The sequence below is a fragment of the Bison bison genome, unplaced genomic scaffold, assembly GCF_000754665.1.
Source record: "Bison bison bison isolate TAMUID 2011002044 unplaced genomic scaffold, Bison_UMD1.0 scf7180017864154, whole genome shotgun sequence".
In the NCBI taxonomy this organism is placed as follows: domain Eukaryota; kingdom Metazoa; phylum Chordata; class Mammalia; order Artiodactyla; family Bovidae; genus Bison; species Bison bison.
In genome coordinates, this window is record NW_011494726.1 from 162,573 (window position 1) to 177,582 (window position 15,010).

General features: G+C 37.8%; 1 protein-coding gene across 1 annotated transcript in view; it reads right to left on the reverse strand.

Annotated features, from left to right (window-relative positions):
- The window catches only part of STK4 (serine/threonine kinase 4), an 89,883-nt gene that overhangs the window by 46,962 nt on the left and 27,911 nt on the right, over positions 1-15,010 (reverse strand). The window contains exons 8-9 of the mRNA XM_010841004.1: positions 14,950-15,009; positions 13,869-14,055 (exon numbers count right to left, since the gene is read on the reverse strand). Of these exons, the coding sequence (XP_010839306.1) occupies positions 13,869-14,055; positions 14,950-15,009 (247 nt within the window). The remainder of the gene's footprint in view (positions 1-13,868; positions 14,056-14,949; position 15,010) is intronic.

Consider the following 15,010-nt stretch of genomic DNA (forward strand, 5'->3'; position numbering starts at 1 on the left):
TCTGATCAAAATGTCTTTGTACTACCCTATTACCAACAAGATCAAGTTCAAACTTCTTACTCTGGCATTCAAGGTCCTCCAATATCTGGGCAACACCCACCCACTTCAGCTAAGCTGAATGTTTAATATATAACATACCTCTCCTTTCTGAGTCTGCACCTGCATGGAGTATCATCCTCCCATCTCTCTGTATATCTAAGTTCTCACAAATCCTTTTAACACTTCCCTGAATCACTTATCCAGTATTTGGCTTAACATTACTACTTGCCTCTGTGAAGGTCCTCCTTAACAAAGTGATGTCAACATAAATACCACTATGAGAAGCACCTAGGGGAAAGCTCCAGATATATAAGGAATTAGAAAGAATGGTAAGAATAATAGGCACTCTATACATGTTAGATAATGATAATGACAAATGTCATCATCCCCTTTCAACCTACAAATTCCTGGTTGGCAGCAAATGTCTCATTTGGTTTTTTGTACACTACACAGTAAGGGCACATAGTGGATACCTAATAAGTATTATTTGGTCGGGATTAAATATTTCTTTTTAACAAATACTGGTTCCAAGTTGACATTTTTTAGAACATAAACACTTAAGAGAATCATCTACTTTTTTCTTTGGGACCCATTTAATTTGATCATAATGTATCTCAGTCTTCTTGCCCAACAAGGGTAAGCAGGTCGGAAAGCTTAGAGCACCAGGAAAATATATTCCCCTAACTGATCAAAACTGATTTACTGGCCTCTTAGACATAAGAGCCAAAGTATATCTTTTGGACTTTTCCCTTTGATCTTCATTACAACTACCCTCTTTTGGAAAACAGATTATTCCCCCCATGGCTATTCTTGGCTCTCTTTTTACCAACTTAACTCTACTGGAGCAGCACCTTATCTTCCCCAAAATATAGGCCTTGAGCCCTTCAGCCACGTCACACTGAGATCCAGTACTTTCATATCTTAATATGTGGTCTGGCATGAGGGGTTTGAACGCATTTTCAGGCACCACGTGTCTGTGCTTTTTGGCTCATCCTACAAGAATCAAGAAGGTTTCCAAAGATAAAAGTGAGCCCGACATCTGGACATAATTAGAAAAACTGCACAAACAATTAGGATTTAGTCTCCGCTCTGGCAGGATGACCTTGAATTACTTGTGCAAAAATTATTTGTGAGAATAGTCTAAAGACCAAGATTTCTGCTCTTCTGTTGTGAATCCCACCCTAGAGGGAGCTTCTGATAAATGCTCAGTGAATGCCAGAGATTATCCTTCAGGGATGGAAAAAAAATCAAGTGGGTAATAAATCCCACAGTATTAAGATAACCTTTTGAAACTTCAAAAAGGAAGGCTCACAAGGATCCAAAATCTAGCCCCTAAAATCTACAGTCTTATATTTTGAGGTACTACTTAACAGATTCTCAAAACATCTGTTACCTTGTTGCCAAGGAATTAGAACTAATCTCTCTTTCCCTCCCCCCTTCACATTTTAAAAACATTACTGATATTGAAAACTGACCTTCCTTTAGATCAATCAGCTTCAAGCCAGTGCCATAGAAGTGGCGCTTATAAAATACCATTAATACCAAGAGTAAAAACGAAAAAAAACATGACTAGCAAGAGAAAAGGAATTACAATGCAGAAAAGTAGCTCTGATTGAAGGAGTTTTTCAAGGTCCAACCAAAAAAACCACCATGATACACTAAAAAAAAAAACAACCCACTGTCATACACTATCAAATACTATAATACTTACTCTTTTTAAGCTTTTCTAGGGTAAGCATTTTAAATATGTATTTCTTACCATCTCAGTCTGACAAAATAGAACTTTTATGCTTCACTTTTTCGGACTAGGAAACTGAGGCTCCAAAAAGTAACTTGCCAAAGCTTGATAAAGTTCTCATATGATGCTGTGCATGACAAAGATATATGGACTGTATTTTTGAGAATACAAATATTCTCTGATGATAGTTTTAAACAATCTGAAGGGATCTGAAATCAGACAGTAAGGTCACTGTAGTAAAGAAGCTTTAAAGCAAATTCTGTAGTACTTTATGTCCTATTTACCATCCTTGCAAATAGTAAAATTTAAGTCAGAGAGAATGAGATAGAGAACACACAAGGGAGGCAATGTTATAACATCCTCTTCAAAAAAACTGCAGGTGGAAAGAAAACAGGCTGTGAGTCAAGAATTCCATCTTATGTAGCTCTGAAATTAGCATCTGACGGACGGTGTTGAAATAAAATCATTTCAACAAGATCCTGACTTTGGTTTTAACATGAGGAAACTCACAACAATAGGTGCCTTCATGAGACCTAGGACTTTCTGGGAAACTATGAATGCATTAAGTTTTTATCACATAATACTATCACAACAGTTTACCCAAAACAGTTCTGAGCTGCTCTAAGTTAATAATGCCATGATGCTTTAGAATTCCATTTCGGGACTTCCTGGTGGTCCAATGGTTAAGATTTTGCCTTCCAATGCAGGGCCTATGGGTTCAATTCCTGGTCAGGGAGTTTAGTAAGGTCCCACATGCCTCACAAACAAAAAACCATAATGTAAAACAGAAGCAATAGTGTAACAAATTCAATAAAAACTTTAAAAATGACCCATAGCAAAAATATCTTTAAAAAATAAAATTCTTTTTCAAAGAGATTAAAGAGCCTCTTAATAAGGGTGAAACAGGAGAGTGAAAAATCTGGCTTAAAACTCAACATTCAAAAAACTAAGATCATGGCATCCTCATGGCAAATAGATGGGGAAAAAGTGGAAACAGTGGCTGACTGTATTTTCTTGTGGTCCAAAATCACTGCAGATGGTGACTGCAGCCATGAAATTAAAAGATGCTTGTTCCTTAGAAGAAAAGTTATGTCAAACCTCGACAGCATATTAAAAAGCAGAGATACCACTTTCCCAATAAATGTCCTTAAAATCAAAATTATGGTTTTTCCATGTACAGATGTGAGAGTTGGACCATAAAGAAGGCTGAGCGCTGAAGAATTTATGCTTTCGAACTGTGGTGCAAGAGAAGACTCTTGAGAGTCCCTTGGACAGCAAAGAGATCAAACCAATCAATCCTAAAAGAAATCAACCCTGAATGTTCATTAGATGGACTGATGCTGAAGCTGAAGCACCAATACTTTGGCCACCTGATGAGAAGAGCTGACTCACTGGAAAAGACCCTGATGCTGGGAAAGACTGAGGGCAGGAGGAGAAGGGAGCGACAGAGGATGAGATGGTTCGATGGCATCACTGACTCGATGGACATGAGTTTGAACAAACTCCAGGAGATGGTAATGGACAGGGAAGCCTGGTGTGCTGCAGTTCATGGGGTCTCAAAGAGTCGGACACAACTTAGAGATTGAACAATAACAACAAGAGATTAGAATGCAATTAGAAATTTAAGTTTCAAATAGAAATCATCCAGTCCCTCCCTTTAGTTCACTGACTCTAGTTTAAAAGGCTTGCGTCAGTGAAAATAATCTTTTAATTCAGTGGTCCAAGTTCTGCCTAATCAGTGGCCTAATCAGCCCGGAGATAAGGAGAGGAACCGGCCACCATGTATCTCTTGGGAATGCAGTGAGGACAAGAAAACCATTTATCATAGCCAATGAGTCTTGGAAGGGAGAACCACTGCGTGTCAAATCTTTAGCACATGATGTACATATTTTAAAGGGTCATCCTTTTGCCTGTCATTTCCTCATCTGGGACAAAAGCATTAACTGCTAAACTACAAATTTATGCCAATCAGGCTCAAGTTGCTCCAAGATTTTTTTGTTATCTCTGCCTCTGAAATAAAAAATTTTTGTTATTTTCAAAGATACTTTAAAGTATTATTAAAGTATAATAACACAGTTTATGTGACAAAATACTTTTAATGTTTTAAAAGCTTGGATTCTTTCTCTACTTCTTGTATAGAAGTAGAATTCTCATTTGAGCTCCTAATTATAATATCCTATTTGATAATGATGAAGTAAAACAGAAGAATTCTCTTCCTTTAAGAAAAGATGCTTGCTTGAGGATGAAATGGTGAAGCCGTTTTCCTGCATATTAAGACACATCAAAAAAAACCTCACATATAACAAAACTTCATTATCTTCATAGTACTACTAAAGATCTTCAGTGTCCAATATATTACTTTGAATGACATATATTAATAATTAATATAACTGAATCACTTTGCTCTACTGTATACTTGAAACTAACGTGACACTGTAAAACACCCATACCTCAATTTAAAAAATGGACACTGTAATTTTTTTCAATAAGAGGACTGCTAATTTTTTTTAATTAACATTTTTATAAACCTGTGGGATATGCTTGCTTTTCTGAAACACATATTTCTATCAATATTAAAGACAGATGTAATACCTGAATCAGTAGAAACCAACAACCTCTAGATATTATTTTATTAGGAAACTCTTAAGTGAAGCACTTTCAAACTTATATCTCAAATTAAGCCTCCTGAGATTTATTTCTAAAAACTGAAAATCATGAGTTAATAATCATGTAATGTTTTATGCTGATGTACCAGATGTACAAAACCTTCAAGGTTACAAAGACTATCCAGATAATCTTCACTCAGACTCCTCAAATGTTAACATCTTACTACATTTGTGTTACCATCCTTCAATCAACCTAGCTAACTAGCTATAAAATCTTATCACAGTTGTGAGTGTTGATAACCCAAAACACCAACATAACAAAAGTCTTAGGTTTGAAGATCCTAGAATTAGGTATCAAACAGTAAGAAAGGCAGGCTTTTCACAATTTTTAACAATATGGCCTAAATCACAGAAGCAATGAAGAGAGAAGCCAAAGGCTTGCAATCTAGGGTGACTTTAGACAAGACGCTGAACTTTTAACTTGAACTTGCTCATTATGTATGGCAGGAAGTTCATAACTGATAAACGTGTATCTCAGGGAAGTTATGAAAGTCAAATATAAAAGGAACAATTCCCAGGAAGAGTTAGCAATTCTAAATCTATATGCATCGGACAATGCAACCTCAAAATACAAAAGACCTCTCCCCAAAAATAAAAATCTCAAAATTAACAAAAATAGACAAATCACAACCACAGAGTAACAATTTTAACATATCTCCCTCAGAAACCAAAAGATCAAATATCAAGAATTAGTTGTGAATAGTTATATTTGAAGACAATTAACAAGCTAAATCCGCCAGATACATATAGATTCCTACAAGCAATCTGAAAACACACATTCTTTCTAAGGCACGCAAACAACATTTAACAAAAATTACTGACATATTGGGTCAAATGTGTTCATTAGCCATAATTCTCTGAAACTGAAAATTAAAAATAAGTAGTTTAAAAAATTCATAGAATTTGGTTTTTAAAAAGCATTTCTGAATAATTCAAGAGTTAAAAAAGAAATATGTAATAAGCACAAAGCACCACAAACTGGGAAAAAATATTTACAACTTCCCACATATGAAACCTGTGGGATGCAGAGAAAACTGAACTTCGAGAAAAAATTATGTTAGCTGAATACATTAGTAAGTAAGAAAACTGAATAACAACAAAATTTATTACCAATTTTGATTAAAAAAGAAATCTCTTAAACTAGAAATAGACAAAATCTTCTTTAACTTGATAATATACCAGATCCACTATAATGACTTAGTGGATATAATTAGAAGAAATTTCTTTAAGATAAGGAATCAGACAAGAATGCCCACTACCACCTCTATTTTTAGAGGTCTTACTAAGACAGAAAATTATATTAAGTATAAAGATCAAAAGGAAAAACTAAGAATGCAATTCACAATTAGATTGTCTTCATTAAAAAAAAAACCTATTAGAACAAATAAAGTAATCTACAAAAATTAATTTAACAAAAAGATCTAAAATATCTTTATGGATATAATTATAAAGTTATCTAAGAATAGAAGATATAAGCCAAACAGATGAGAAGATAAACTATGTTCATGAACAGGAAGAATTAACATCATAAAGATAGCCATTCTGCCTAATTAATCTGTGTATTCAATGCAATTCAGTCAAAATCCCAGAGGTATTGTACAAAATTCCACAGACTAATACTAAAATTTGCATGGAAGAATAATATAAATTTCAAGAGTAACCTGTAATTGAAAAGAAAAACAAGTAGGAGAAGGAGAATTTATTTTTCATAGATAGGCAAGAAAGAGAAGATAACAGGACCAAAGATCTGAATGGAGGGAAATGCAAATCTTTCACATGGAAGAAATAAAATTAGATGACTATAGCTCATATTGCAAATTTTTAAAAACATTTGATATATTAAAGTCCTAAATGTGGACAGTAAAACTTTATAACCTTTAGGGAAAAAAAAAAAAAGTAGGAGACAGTTTTTAAGACATTTGAGTAGCAAAGAATTTCTTTTAGTTAAAATATTGTTGGCACATGACATTATTTTAGTTTCAGATGTATTACACAATGATTTGACATCTGCATACATTATGAAATGATCACCATGCATCGCCTTGTAAACATCTTGATTACCAAGAGTAGGAGGAGTGATAAATTAGGAGTCTGGGATTAACATATACACACTACTACATATAAAATAGATAATCAACAAGGACCTACTATATACAGCACAGGGAACCTTACTCAATATTCTGTAGTAACCTACAGGAAAAGAATCTGGAAAAGAATGGATGTATATATAACTGAATCGCTTTGCCATACACCTGAAACGAACACAACATTGTAAATCAACTATATGCCAAATAAAATTAAATTGTTTAAAAATATATTATTAAGAATTTCTGAAAGAAGGCACAAAAAAATGTATGGTATAAGAAAATTCTGACAAATGTGACTTCATGAAAACAGAAGTTGCTTTCTAAGAAAAGAGCCTGAAAAATTAAAAGCACAAGTCACTAGCTGGGAAAAAATATTTACAATGCATATAACTGATGAAAAATTAGTATCCAACACACAAAGAACCACTGTAAACCAGTAACGAAAAAAGAAAGGAAAAAAAAAGGACATCTACTGTCAAAGAGAGTATTAGACTTGTGAAGTCAATACAGAAATAAATTAAAGGAAAATAAAGTGGCTACACAAGAAAAGCTATAAACTGTCAGTGTTAATGTTTATTATGATACATGAAATAACTTCTCCCAAGTCAGTTTCTGCAGAAGAATTTTAAGTTTTTTAAAAATATATATATATATATTCAGTTACTTTGTTAGGGTCACTTTGGCAGATGATAGTCTCAAAACTATATGCATGGTACCATGCTGCAGAAAGAACACCTCAGTTCTGGTTAAGGTCTACCAAGAAATCTGGGAAGAGAGAGGAAAAGTTTAAACTATTTTGAGATGTTCTGACCGACTTTCCTCTTACTTGAACTTTGCCAAGTATGAGGTATTCAAACGCCTACCTAAGTAAAATAAAGACATTGCCCTAGTGTTGCTGTAGTTACTTAAAATAGATGTTAAAATAAATAAATCACAGTCTTGATCTAGAATGAAGCCTTCCATAGAAAAGGGATTTGTGGACACAAGTGAGAATACCATTTAAACTCATAACCTATGACAGAGCTCCCTCTACTGGTGCAGAGAAAGTATGAGGATCCTCTCAAGTCATCTCAGGAATGTGAACTTCAAATCATGGGGGCAGAAGTTCTTCTCCAGTCGTTACGCAAAAAAAAAAAAAAGACCCCACTGACACAGACACACAGAAGAAGCCTACCCAAATCCCCAAACTGGTATTTTATCCAGACAGGGGTTTTCAAAGTAGTGTGGGCCATGATTTACCTTTGTGGTTGTGAAAGGTTGTTCTTGGGGTCTCTCATAAAGCAATCATATCGCACCCCACACAACCAAGACAAAAGCCCTCAGATGTTAACAGAATCATCAGAGGCAGGTCCCCTTAGAAAACCTTGTGCTCTCTGCCTCTGGAAATCCTGGGGAAACTCGTACAGAGGTGAGTTACTCAAGCTACCAGTGTGGATCATGGCAAGCTGAGACCTCCCATCAGGCGCCTTGGTCCTGTCCCTCCACAACTTAATGAAGGGGCTCTGCTGAGGGGCAGGGTCACACAATGGTTAAGAGCACGAGCCTGGAAATCAGACGCATCTGGCCTCAGATCTTGGCTCTTCTGTTGCTCACTATGTAATCACGAGCAACTTACTTAATCGCTTTGCAATTCAGTTTCTGCTGCTCTGAAAGGGGTGGAGGTGGCTATGAAAAACCACACAGCATGACTGCAATGATTAAAATATATGAGATGCTTACAAAGGATTAAGCACCACACCTGGCAGATATTAAGTGCCTAGTCATTAATGATTATCATTACCAGGTATAACGTCTATCCTCTTGGGTACAATTAATATACATATAAAAGAACTGTTTCTTTAAAAAGAAAAAAAAAAAAGGTATCTCTGGAATTTCCTCAGAAGCCAACACCAGTCTTAACATGAATTTTGATAGGTTTATATTATGGATCTAATGCACATTATGGTTTCCCTGGTGGCTCAGGGTAAAGAAACTGCCTGCGATTCAGGAGACATGGCAGGAGCCTCGGGTTTGATCCCTGGGTGGGGAAGATTCTCTGGAGGAGGAAATGGCAAACCACTCCAGTATTCTTACCTGGAAAACTCCATGGACAGAGGAACCTGGCGGGCTACAGTAGAGGGGGTCACCAAGAGTAGGACACAACTGAGTGTGTGTTTATGTGCATGCACACACATACACAATACACATTAACACAAGGATTCCAAAACAAACCAAAGTTCAGCAGAATGAAAACAGCATAGACTTTCGGACTAAGATTAAGAACCTTTATAGTTTTAGTCGCTCAGTCGTGCCCAACTCTTTGCGACCCCATGGACTGTAGCCCACCAGGCTCCTCTGTCCATGGGATTCTCCAGGCAAGAATATTGGAGTGAGTTGCCATTCTCTTATCCAGAGGATCTTCCTGACCCAGGGATTGAACCTGTGTCCCCTGCATTGCAGGCAGATTCTTTGCCATCTGAGCTACAGGGAAGTCCCATAGACTTGGGAGTTCTTTCAATTTCCAACTCCAGTGTTTACTAGTCATATGACTATAAGCAAATATTAGCTACTGAAAAAACCACGGTGTCTGGGTCAGACAGTTGATTAGACATGACTCAAAAAAGAATTTTAGAATTAGAAGATAAATCCAGGGAAAACACTCAGAAAGTGGCACACAGAGATTTAAAAGATGGAAACTATAAAAGGGAAATAGCTGGCTGTCCAGGGAAGAAACAAAGGATACTGATAACTGCTATCAATCCTTGTGGAATGTATACTGGTACAAGCCTCTGGAGGACAATATGGCAAACGTGCAATTATGTCGTTTAAATAATTATTCAAACAAAAATTGTTCCTAGGAAATTTTTCCTGCTGCTGCTAAGTTGCTTCAGTCGTGTCCGACTCTGCGACCCCAGAGACGGCAGCCCACCAGGCTCCCCAGTCCCTGGGATTCTCCAGGCAAGAACACTGGAGTGGGTTGCCATTTCCTTCTCCAATGCATGAAAGTGAAAAGTGAAAGTGAAGTCGCTCAGTCCCGTCTGACTCTTAGCGACCCCATGGACTGCAGCCCACCAGGCTCCTCCGTCCATGGGATTTTCCAGGTAAGAGTGCTGGAGTGGGGTGCCATTGCCTTCTCTGAAATTTTTCCTAGGAAACATTAAAAGGAAGGCAAAATTTATATGTAGGACGTTTGTTCCCTGCAGAGTTATTTATAATAGTGAAAAATAGACACAGCCAAAATGCCCAGCAATGGGGAAATGACAAAAAAACAGTTAAGTGTGATAAATATAAAAAGGACTATGCAAACAACATGGAAAATGTATATGCTTTTTCAGCAGAAAATAATCAGAAAGTAGAACATCTAGGCAAATTATTATCATATAGGAACTATACAGGCATGTGGTCAAGAACAGGAGTTATCTGCTGCAATGAGAGGACTTAGGAGTGAACCAATTTCTTTTGTGAGAAGGCACTGATACTGTTAGAATACTGCTAACATAAATAATTTTTAATACAGTTAATGAGAATAGAGGCAATTGAAATATCAAACCTTTTCTAAGGTAGTAAGTGAAAGTCTATTTATTATCACAAAATTTAAACTTGCAGAAACTTCAGTTCTGTATTAGTCATGAGTTCTATAATTTTTATAAACATGTGGACAAGTAGAACTATCAGGGACAAGGGAAAAAATAAGATTGATAACTGCTTTTATTGAATAGGGGCACTGAGGCCCATACAAGGAGAAAGAATTGTCCAACATAACACAGACAGTATCTGAGTCAGGCTTGGTTGATCTCCTTTAAGTGTTTAAAAATCAATTCTGAAGAAGCAGTCGAATGTCTGAGATTTGCTTTAAATTAATTCAATTTGCTATTTTGGGGGGAATAAGGCTGAAATATGATGGGCAGTGAGTTATTTTTGAAACTGGCTATATGTCCATAGAGGTTACGACATTATTCTCAAAACTAAAATTAAAAATATTTTAATTTTCCATAGTGAAAAGTTTCAACTCCTACAGTAATGAGTAAAGATCTCAAAATAAGTGGCAAATCTAACTTGTGACTCAAAAATTGAATTATACAACCTGAAACAGATTGTGAACAAAGTTTATTTAATGTCACTTAGCTGTGACTATTGAGGCTTTTAAGTGGGTTTTTCCCTCATGGCTGTAATAAAAGATGTATGTTTCTCATTAGACATGATAACACTCTCCAAGTTCAGAAACTGAACACACAACCCACTGAAGTAATGAGCACTTAAAATATGACAATTACATTTGGAACAAAATGAATTCTTTAAATTTAAAAAAAGCATAACACATGCACACACAACACACATGAATGGGTCAGCCAAGTTATATTACATAGGGATTATAATCATCTTCATAATTAAAGCCCTTACAACAAGGAGACGATATAGCACTTAGAGTCAATGAAAAGAAACAGGAGTCAGCAGCTCATTACTGCGAAACAAACAAACCTAACAAATTACATAGGCTAGCTATTAAAAAGAGTAAAAGAAAAACTAAATTTAGTACATAGCATTCACTTGACAATTTATGGAACACCAAATCTTTCATCCAGGGGATGAAATATACCCTAAGAACACTTTTGTAGTAAGAATTGAGACTAGCAGGGAGTGAAAATGTTTTTATAAACTCTTTGTGAAGTCGCTCAGTCGTGTTCGACTCTTTGCAACCCCATGGACTGTAGCCTACCAGGCTCCTCTGTCCATAGAATTTTCCAGGCAAGGATACTGGAGTGGGTTGCCATTTCCTTCTCCAGGGTATCTTCCCGACCTAGGGATCAAACCCGGGTCTTCCACGTTGCAGACAGACACTTTACTATCTGACCCACCAGGGAAGCCCATAAACTGTAAATATCCATTTTTAAGGCCATAAACAACAGTCCAAGGACTAAGAAGGAAAAAAAAAAAGATTCTTAAGTCAATGAAGAATTCAAAGTCCTATTAATAATTTACAGGATATACCATGATATCAGCAGTATTTTTGGTGGTATTTTTTTCCTCTGAGAATAACTCTAGAAAATAACTTGGAAAATAAATACAGTTGAAAGTACCTATTTATAATCCCTTTACCTACTTTTAATATTTGGTTGATTTTTCTCTAGCCTTTTGATTTTTTTTCCAGTCTTTTTTTTTTAATGCACATATTAACATGTTAATTTATCTTTTTACTTTTATAAAGCTGGAATATTAATTTGCCTAGATCTTCAATTATTTTCTTGGGCCAAATTCCTAGAAATGGAATTTACTGAGTCAAAGGTTTGCTCTTTTTAAACTCTTGACATGCACTACATTCCAGAAAAGTCAGAGCAATTTACACATCCATCGGCAGTGTGACTACTCTTTCACCATCTGTATAATTCTGACCCAAAGTCAAACACAGATGATGAGCCTGGGCCCCAGACTAGAAAAAAGAAAACAAGAAAACCTTTTCCCTTCAGAAACAAAGAGCTGATTATAAATACACAGACCTGGAAGGTGAAAATTCCAGGGGGTTGCCTGAGAACCAAAGCCCTGGAACAGTCTGTTCCAGCTGCAATAAACCAGCTGCGGTTCCCCTGAACTCACTGCCTTTTGGACTCTGTGGACCGGGCTTCCTCTGCTGGCATATTTCTACCCACCCTACTCACTGCCAACCTCCCTGCCTTTTCCCTCCAGGAATCTGTCAGTAATCCCCAGCCTAAATTAAATATTCTTCCACTCTGCTTCGCCAACACACTCAGATTACCTCTGCTTTAAAGCCCATTTTATGCGCTGAAGTATAATTAAATGGTCTGTCTCCCAGACTAGACAACAGCTTCTTTCAGGGCACGGACTGTTTCTTCATTCTCTGCTGTATCCTCAGCATCTCGCAAAGTACCTGGGATACAGTAGCAGGCACTGAAGAGAAGTTTAGTGAATGAATCAATCAGTCACAAAGCAGCAGGTCTAAAGCACTGGTCAGAAAACTCTTTATGTCTGTAAAGGACCAAACAGCAAACATTTCAGGCTTTGGGGGCCACCTGGTCTCATTCACAACTGCTCAGCTCTGTCTCCATAGTGCAGAAGTGGTCATGGATAATAAGCAAGGGGATGGACATGGTTGTATTCCAAGAAAACTTAACTGCCGAAGCCAGGTGGCAGGCCAGATTTGGCCTGTGGACCGTAGTTTGCCAAATAATCCCTGATTCAGAAGTTTAAAACTCAAAAGTTTTAAAAGATGAGGTACAAAAAAAAAAAAACAATGATGAAAAGACCACAGATATTTAATGCTTTAGACCTACACAGAGTTTAGGCTACACTGTATGTTTAGAACTCAACTCAGTTATTATTATTACCACTTTGTACTCCCAAATTCCTATCCTCTGTGACCTGGTCTGTGATGCAGAGAGACAGGGGAAAAGAAAAGAACTCAAAGGAGAGGGGAGGATGGCCCCCTTCGATGAGAACTGAGCACAGGTGTAAGGCCTCAGTCACAGGCCGAAGAAAAAGGACCAGCAGCATTAGAGGCGTGTTTAAACCAGAAGTGACTGAGGACTCTTCAATTTGTACACTCCCATCCTTAAGATACTGACTGAGAATTCAGAAACCCGATTTAGACACACAGACTAAAGATCATGAAAACAGACTGAAGATAATCCGTATGGTAAACAGCTCAGAGTTCCACTACACTCTGAATTACGCATCAAAACGATGTACGCACTACTCTAGAAGTAAAATGTGTAACAACAATACAAAGGAGAAGGGGGAGAAGCAAAAGAAGAGATACATGACAAAGAACTACACCAAAGTATGCTCCAAAGCATTACTCAACAGGGAAATGTAAATTAAAACCACTACGAAATACCACAACACACCGGCTAGATGGTCTGCATTGACAAAGACCGCCCATACCAAGTGCTGGACCAGAAGCAGAACCACTGAAACTATTGATTTGGGCCATATGGACAGTCACTTAATCACTTAAATCAACAATGAACACTATAAATTAAAAATAAAATAAGCAATCACTTACGGAGGAAAAAAGAAAAAGCAATGTATGTGCTTGCCTCTGCAGATCAAGGAAAAGAAGAAAAAAAAAATGATGACATTCAACAAGAGAATGGCCATTCGGGTCCGAAAGTCAATCCTCACTGCTGCTGTTTCCCTGCCTGACTGCAGAAGCCAGCTTCCTCCCTCCTCAAACCCTCCACTGCTGCTGGGGTGGGTTGGAGCGAGGCCCCAACGCTCTCGCTCCCTAGACTGCAGCCACAGAGTGGAGCCTCAAGACTGAGTCCATGTGGACCGAGAGAATCTGCTTTCTCTGGAATGCACCAGGTCTGCCTGTGAAGTCAGTCTGTTTAATCAGAGCCTTACTTTTCATCGTGCCTTCTTCTTCCTCGTCCTCCGTGTTGATCACCATGGTGCCCAGCTGGGACGGCAACGTGTCATCGTGCTCGATCATCGTATTGGCCCCGTCACTCATGCTGCTGGCTACTCGGACAGTGCCCATCTCATCCCCTGCTGCTCGGACCATCGTGCCAGAATCTAGCTCATCCTCCTCCTGGAAAAGGAGGAAATCTCAAATGAGGACTAATTTGATTAAAATGATCGAGTTTTCTGAATTACTCATACTCATCCTGCTGCAAATATTTCTGGATTTGAGGCTTATTCACAGAACTAAGAATACTCTTTTAATTCAAGTGTAGTTGGTGTACAGTATTAAATATGTCGTTGTTGTTTAGTCGCTAAGTTGTGTCTGACTCTTTTGCAATCCCATGGACTGTAGCCCGCCAGGCTCCTCTGTCCATGGGATTTCCTGGGCAAGAATACTGGAGTGAGTTGCCTTCTCCAGAGGATCTTCCTGACCAAGGGACCAAACCACATCTTCTGCATTGGCAGGTGGATTCTTTACCAATGAGTCACCATTATATATGTTACAGGCGTACAGTATATTGATTCACAATTTCTAAAAGCTATACTCCGTGAGAACACTCCTAGCCAACCAAAGAAGAGCATACATTTATCCATGTAAGAGCCGCATATCTAACCTGCATATTTTTTAACACTGCTCTAAGGAGCTAAGGTACACACCTCTGGAATCTCAGGGCTGTGAGAGAGTCTATCAGTGTAAAGTCTACATAGCTAGTATGGATACTAGATGCCCAAAAGAGCACAGAAAAACCCAGTCTCAGACCTGAATGTTCTCTTTCCTGAATAAAAAGTTAAACTGAAGAAAAGATTTGGAGGCAAAAGAATAAAATGTCGAAGTGTCTCAGGAAGCACTGGGAGAAGAACAAACATCCATCCAGCAAGCCCTGGTCCACGACAGGACACGGTGGGGCAAGGAGCCTTCCAGCTCCAGGCGGACGCCACAACTCTGACTCGTCTTACCTGGCTGACAATCACAAAATGACAAGCATTAATGCCCAAGGCCCACCGCAACGCCTGCACTCACAGAGTTTTCTTCCTCCTCCTGGTCCACCTCCCGCTGCTGGGCCTCCTGGCGTTTCAGCTTC